The sequence below is a fragment of the Saccostrea cucullata genome, unplaced genomic scaffold, assembly GCF_032062105.1.
Source record: "Saccostrea cucullata isolate Sc308-1 unplaced genomic scaffold, CSIRO_AGI_Scuc_v1 ctg737, whole genome shotgun sequence".
In the NCBI taxonomy this organism is placed as follows: domain Eukaryota; kingdom Metazoa; phylum Mollusca; class Bivalvia; order Ostreida; family Ostreidae; genus Saccostrea; species Saccostrea cuccullata.
This window is the reverse complement of record NW_026922997.1, coordinates 18,776-25,852: the sequence shown is the minus strand read 5'-3', so window position 1 is coordinate 25,852 and position 7,077 is coordinate 18,776. Positions and strand designations below refer to the sequence as shown.

At 32.2% G+C, this 7,077-nt stretch overlaps 1 protein-coding gene across 1 annotated transcript; it reads left to right on the top strand.

Moving 5' to 3' along the window:
• The first annotated feature begins 2,872 nt into the window (after positions 1-2,872).
• On the top strand, positions 2,873-5,659 carry LOC134262907 (toll-like receptor 4). The gene is made up of 2 exons (XM_062745228.1): positions 2,873-3,287; positions 3,600-5,659. The coding sequence occupies exons 1-2, from the start codon at positions 2,945-2,947 to the stop codon at positions 5,510-5,512; spliced, it is 2,256 nt and encodes a 751-aa protein (XP_062601212.1). The 5' UTR covers positions 2,873-2,944; the 3' UTR covers positions 5,513-5,659.
• Positions 5,660-7,077: the final 1,418 nt, after the last annotated feature.

Sequence of the window (7,077 nt, the reverse complement as noted above, 5' to 3'; positions counted from 1 at the left end):
ACTTGAGGTTTCTCCTTCACAACCCTTATTGTCTAAGTGAGTGGTAAAGAAAAAGGCTTGATTTAACATTTACTGGCACCCGCTAAAATTGTTTGTTATTATTATTATTATTATTTTTTTTTGTAGTTTTGGAAACAATTAAGAAACACTCAGTGAAACACTTAAAGCAATCATAATTGACCGTCATGTGATCAAAATATTACAAAAATAGACAAGAGAACCCTCTACGCAACTGTCTGTACTAAGCTAAATATGCTTAAAATATAACTGCCTATTCATTGTTATATTTTGTGCGCATTTCAAGGGTATTTGTTACTGCAACCCAAACATTGGTGCATGCGATATTCAAAAATGAGAATGTTCACAATATAATCGAATTTGAATATAGATAGTAAAAAATTTTCATTTAGGTGGTACTTCTTGTCCAAAGTTAGTAAAATATCGAAATTTGAAAGAGTTGTGGCAAACTCAGCGGTATATTCTTTGTCTTATTTACTTTGAAAAATCGTATGGATAAATGCAGAAGGCAGTGTCTCCTATGATCACTTTTCTACTTAAAGCTGAACACGACTTGTAAATAGGCATACGCCATTTTCGATAGCATTATCTACGATACATCAATACTAGGGTATATTCGTCGAATTCGTTACACCTGACTGCTTTATTGTCACGGGTATTGGCGTGGAATGGCGACCCGTGTTCGTGCTGGTTATCTTGCATTACCTTTGTTTATATTTTATTGCAATTACCTTTATTTGTGTCGTTTGTATATTGCACTGACTTATACAGCTATAATTGTAAATTTATTTGGTACCTAATTTTCCTGCATTAGACGAAGTATTACGTTATTATTTTCGCTACAGAGTTCTATATAGCATACGTCCTTCTACACCGGTGTCGGTTGATTACACTGAGCAGTGTCTAAGTTTTGCCCTATTGATAGGGGTCTGCAGAATAGCGAGACTCGGGAACAAAAATGGCGGACAGATCCCTTTTACGAATCGTGTTCAGCTTTAAGGAATTTGATTTTACAAAATTCTTTGATACATGTATTTAGAAAAACACAATGCACAATAAAGAGTAAACATTTTACGTTTATCTTTGATCCCATTAAGGTTATACAATGAAAATTAAAAGTTTATATGAAATAAAGCGACAATTGTCTAAGCATTCCTCTTGGAAATCTGCTGCATGATAGTAATAGTTAAAAGTAAACTTCTTTGAAAAACATTTGGCTACCTGTATCTCAGTATATCATTTGGTTTCTCTCTCAAATAATTGCTAATAATTCCTTTTTTTGTCTGTATTTATCTATTATTATCAGTCGCCCGCGTGGCGCAGTGGTTAGAGCGTCTGCTCTAGAGTCGCGAAGTAAGGAGTCAATCCTTACGTCACGGGTTCGAATCCCACTGTGGGACGTGGAGACCGGTCCTTCGGATGACACCGTATAAACCGAGGCCCCGTGTCGCAGTAGGTGCTGGCACGAAAAAGATCCCTCACTGCTCAAAGGCCCTGAGAGCCGAGCATAGGACAAAATTTGTAGCCCTTCACCGGCAAGTGAAAAATTCTCGAGAGGAACGTTAAACAACATACAATCAATCTATTATTATCAATTATTTTCTCCTTCCCTTGAGTAATCAAATGTTAAATATGTCTGAACAACAAACGACGATTCATCGGTATTCTTACATTTTGCCATTAGTGAGCTTCCTCTTGTTGTGCTTAGTCATCAACATTTAATTGACAATGTGCAGAAAATTCTCTGTAATAAGTAATTGTAATCATAAGTTGTCTTTTCCTGTTCCTTGCTACAAGTACAATTCTTAAAATAAAAAGAGATAATTATTATGGACTGTGAAGTGATATTATAATGTTTTGAATACTAATATATAATTATCCTCAACGTGTGCGGATTTAAAGGGTACCCCTTTTCCCCCTGAAATTCCTCCCCAAGAATGCAAATCTTCGAGAAATAGGTTATAAAAAGTCATGGGTATGAAGTATGACCCCCTCCTACCGAAATAGTTTTCAAGTTTGGCTAACGAGTTAAGTTTTTAAAATCTTTCTCTTGTAAAGAAATGTCTGGGTTGGTAATTTTTTTTGATTGGGATGCCCCCACCAACCCCCTGGAAAATCCTGTATCCGTGCCTACTCTGTGTTTTTCTTCAAAACACATTTTAAAGGTGCGTGGACATAGATTTGAAGTTAATATTTTCTTTATAATATCACGACTTAAATATTTTAAAAGCGTTTCACACAAAACTTTATCAAATATTTTATTTCATCTTATATTATTGAAATTTCAAATTTATTGATGTGTTTGATTGACACATCCTTGCACTCTCACACATTTTACTTTTATTCTTAATACTTAGGAAAAGTGGCAATCTTAATGTGTTTTAATGAAAAATATTATTTGCTTTTGAACACTACTCTGAATTTTCTGCATTATAGGTTTAATATTTTTCATTTATACACAACAAGATCGCCACTTTTCCTAAGTATTAATTAAGAATAAAATTAAAATCTATGAAAGTGCAAGGTTGTGTCAATCAAACCCGTCTAAAAGTTTGAAGTGTTAATAACTTTTAGATGAAATAAGATTTGTAATTTATTTTTGTGTAAAATGCTATCAAAATATATAAGTCGTAATATTACATAGAAAATATTAACTTCAAATCTGTATCCATGTACCTTTGTTAATTTTACACATATCTCAAACAAATATGAAGACTGTTACAAAACTACGGAAATGAAATGCAATTAAAACTTTTACAATATGAAGTGTTCACACGTCTTGTATAACATTGCATAATTTAAACTTCCTTGTTGATTTCCCCATCCATATAAAGATCTTTTACGATTAACTTACACATTTTTGTGATATATCACATAGTATCTTCTCTTAAATCGCAGTAGATACGGTATTCCTGCAGCTAAAACTATGATGAAAAACAGAATAAAAAATCTCATTTGGTTTTCTGTGACGATATTAATAGACATTTTACAAATGACTTCTGGGGAGATTACTTGTCGGTTCGGTAGTATTGAGTGCGATTGTATTTTATACGAAAATGGAATACGTGTGGATTGTTCACAACGGAATCTTACTGCTATACCGGTTATGAATGACAGTGTCACCTGGTTAGACCTCAGTCACAACAAGATCAGGAGTATCCAGTCAAATAGTACAAAACTGCCAGAAAAGATGATATCTCTCGACTTATCTGATAATAATTTAACGACAATCAGTGGAAAACCTTTCGAACATTTAACAAGACTTCGGTTTCTGAACCTAAAGGGAAATCATTTAAAATATTCAAACTTCGAGGACCTTTTTAAAGGACTATCGGCGTTAGAAGTACTGAATATAAAAGGAAACAGTGGCAATCCATATAAGAAAGCCTTTCCAGGAGATGTATTTGAAAATCTTTATTTTCTTTCGATAATAAAAATGAATGGAATAGCAAGCACAAAATTTGGAAAAAGTTTTTTGCGTTAAAGGAATCTAAAAGTTTTAGATATGTCTGGGAATATAGGAAATTGCATTCTCGATTATGTTGATGTGCAAATGTTTAAAAATGTTCCATTCCTTGAGGTTTTGGATATATCCTACTGCAATGTAAAAGATATTGATAAGGGAGCATTCAGCAACATGCCAGAATTACAACATCTTAATATTTCCTACAATCGCCAGCTAGGGTTTGCGTCCCTGCCTAATGTAACATATCATTTAAACAAAACTCAAATAAAATCTTTGAATATCAATGGACTTAATTGTGCAGCCGGAGTTGGAACAGAAATAAAATGCCATCATCTCCTTTCTCTCAAAGATACTAACCTTACAGAATTATATGTAGCCAGTAACCGATTGGAATATTTTGCTCGAGGAGTTTTACGAAATCTTCCAAAAACCTTAGAGATATTATCGGTGGCCGAAAACAAAATGACAGTTGGGCCATATTTTCTAGAATTTAGCACGATGGAAAACTTGCGAGTATTTAATGTAAGCTTTCAGAGGTATCCACCAAATTCCCTTGATGCCATTGAAAATTATTGTAAAGAGAAGACTGAGTTATGTAATGATGCTGTTTGCATTTGCCAAAAAGTTTTAAATCACCAAACTCCCAAAGGCATCAGTACTAGTACGAACGTGACTGTTATATTTCCAAAAAATCTAGAAGAAATATATGCTTACTCTAGTCGAGTTTTTGGGATGGTAAATAAATCTTTCCTCTTTGCGCCGAATCTTCGCATCGTAAATTTACGGGATAACGTATTGTTGTCTTTGGAAGGTCCTCTCTATTTTCAACAAACAAATACCAAATTAACATTGGACATTTCCAATAATTTTATCTACCATGTATCCCCGTATATACTAAATGATGGAGGACAAGTCCTGAATTTAAATATATCCCACAATAACATTGGCAAAGATCTGGAGAAAGATGAATTGGGAGAAACGTTCAAGACTTTTTTATCCCTTGAGAACTTAGACATTTCGTTCTGTAGAATTTTCAAACTTCCAAACTTACTGCTGAAAAATTCTTCGAGGTTAAAGTATTTAAATATCAGTGACAACCAGATATTAAGATGGAATTTAAAAACTGATCATATGACAAATTTATTATTGTTGGACCTATCAAATAATCGGATAAGATATTTTGATGAGAAAACCCGCCAACATTTGGAGAATGCCTTTCGAAGATCTAAGTTAATCGTGGATCTTTCTGGTAATTTATTAGGCTGCTCCTGTGACAATGAAAAATTTCTTAAATGGATAAGGATGAATAGAGCTAATTTTGTAAATATTCAGCATTATCAGTGCTCGCCAGAAAAATTGAAATTTTCATTTGAAAACCTGGATCAGTCCATTTCTATTTTAGAGGATAATTGTAGGTCATTTTTGACTTGGTATATAGCAGGCTCTGTTTCACTTGCTATGTGTATAAGCTTGTTGACAGGAGTTTTACTGATCAGAAACAGATGGAAGATTCGTTATATTATTTACAAAACTAAACTAAAATTCCGAGTTAGGGACAAACAAAATGTTTATTATTCTACAGATTTAAACTATGAATATGATGTCTTTCTATCTTATGCTGGTATGGAGAGAATATTTGTACGGAGAGATGTCATACCCCGGCTTGAAACCAACGCTGGATTACGACTTCTTGTAAGAGACAGGGATTCTCTCCCAGGCTTGTCTAAAGTGGATTCTATTATGACTGGAATTCATGAAAGTAAAAAGGTTCTATGCATTGTTTCCAAAAGATATTTAAAGTCAAAATGGCGTGACTATGAGCTCAACATGGCTAAAGTGGAGGAAATCAAGGATCGTGGAAGCACAGATTTTGTTATTCTGATCTTGTTACCGGAAGTGTATAACAGTGGCTATCCTAGTAAAGTTATGAGCCTTGTGAAGAAAGACTGTTTTATTGAATATCCCGAAGAATCCTGCGCTTATGATGACTTTTGGGAGAAACTGATCAAAATGTTAAAAAATGATTAAAAAAATTTGTATGGAATATATTATTATACTATTTTAAAACACATTTATTTATGTTTACACAGATCTGAATATTTGAATATTGTCTAGGGAAGTTATGTCCATCAAACATCATGCACGCATGGAACGATTTGTCCAATTTTTTTTTTTTTTTTTTTTTTTTTGATATTATATTTCTCAATTTCGATATTACGTATATTGATTTTAATTAATTTGTTAACAAAACAGTTTTCATTGGGATTATTTGTGTAACAGGGGTTTCACCATCATTTGAAGACTTCATTTTGTAGCAAGAAATGTCCACACAATAACTTTGTTAGCAAATATCACTATCATTAGGTCATATTTAAGCTTAGGGGCTAATTATACCAATTCTAAGGCATTTCATTTTATCGTTATTTTAAAATTGAATGTTTTGTCTTCCTATTTATCTCAAAGGACTCATGGATTTTGTATCTGGTCAACAAGGGATGCTCCCTGTTCCTAGGCATCCGATCCCACATCTGGAGTTTGATGGAATTCGTGTTTAAGCCCTATATAGAAGACACAAATGTTTTTGACTATTGAGGTAGATCATTGTTCGTTGTCTTTTCCTTGTTCATGTTGACTTAGTACCTTGACTTTTTATAATACAACTGTACATATATCTTTTTCCTTATTATTATTTAAACAATATTCACTTTTATTAGTCCACAATCTTGATTTATTTTAGATGAAATCATGTTCATTGTTTCATATACTAAAAAAAACAAATATCTTAATTTGAAATGTTAGCATTTATAAGTTTTATGTAATACACTGATCGCAAAGTACAGTTTTACGAATTTGAAGCATACTTGTTAATTAAAAAACAATTAAACGTTTTTTTGTAAGGCCGCTAAAGAGTGAGGAGTAGATAAGAATTGTACCATTTAAAGTATCAAAAGCCTTTTTTTTACCCAAACAATATTTTATTATATATAAACATAATAGGATTGAACAGCAGGCACTCCCTATGTAAGTCCTCTCTATGATACAAAGATCAAGGTCATACATGTACAAGTAGATAAACTAAATAACATTGAAAAATGTAAATGTATACATGTGTATATTCAATAGAAATATATATTAAAAAGGCAAATTAAAAAGAAAAAAAATATAAATGAGGTGATGATATAATTTAAGCTTGCATTATAATATATATGACTGGCAATTATATTAATAAGTGTTTAAATTTGAAAAAAGAAATAAGAAAACACATATAGATGTTGGTTTTGTGGTTCGACAATTTAAAAACAAAACAAAAGAAAAAAAAATATCATGCAATTTTCTTTGTAGTTGCAATAAATTCTTAAACAAATCTAAATACTGCTCTATTTTGGTTGTAAGTAAGATTATTGTCTCCATTCAAAATAAGTTGTAAGGATAAAGGCATTGGTAATTGCAAAGTATTAAAGTTTTACATAAGGTTCTGCCTTTGCATACAATATTTTGGAAATTTCATTAAAAAAATTGGCAATGCAATATATTCATTTTACGAATTCAATGAACTAAGTCTCATTTTAATTGCAGAACCTGTGTTCTTTAAT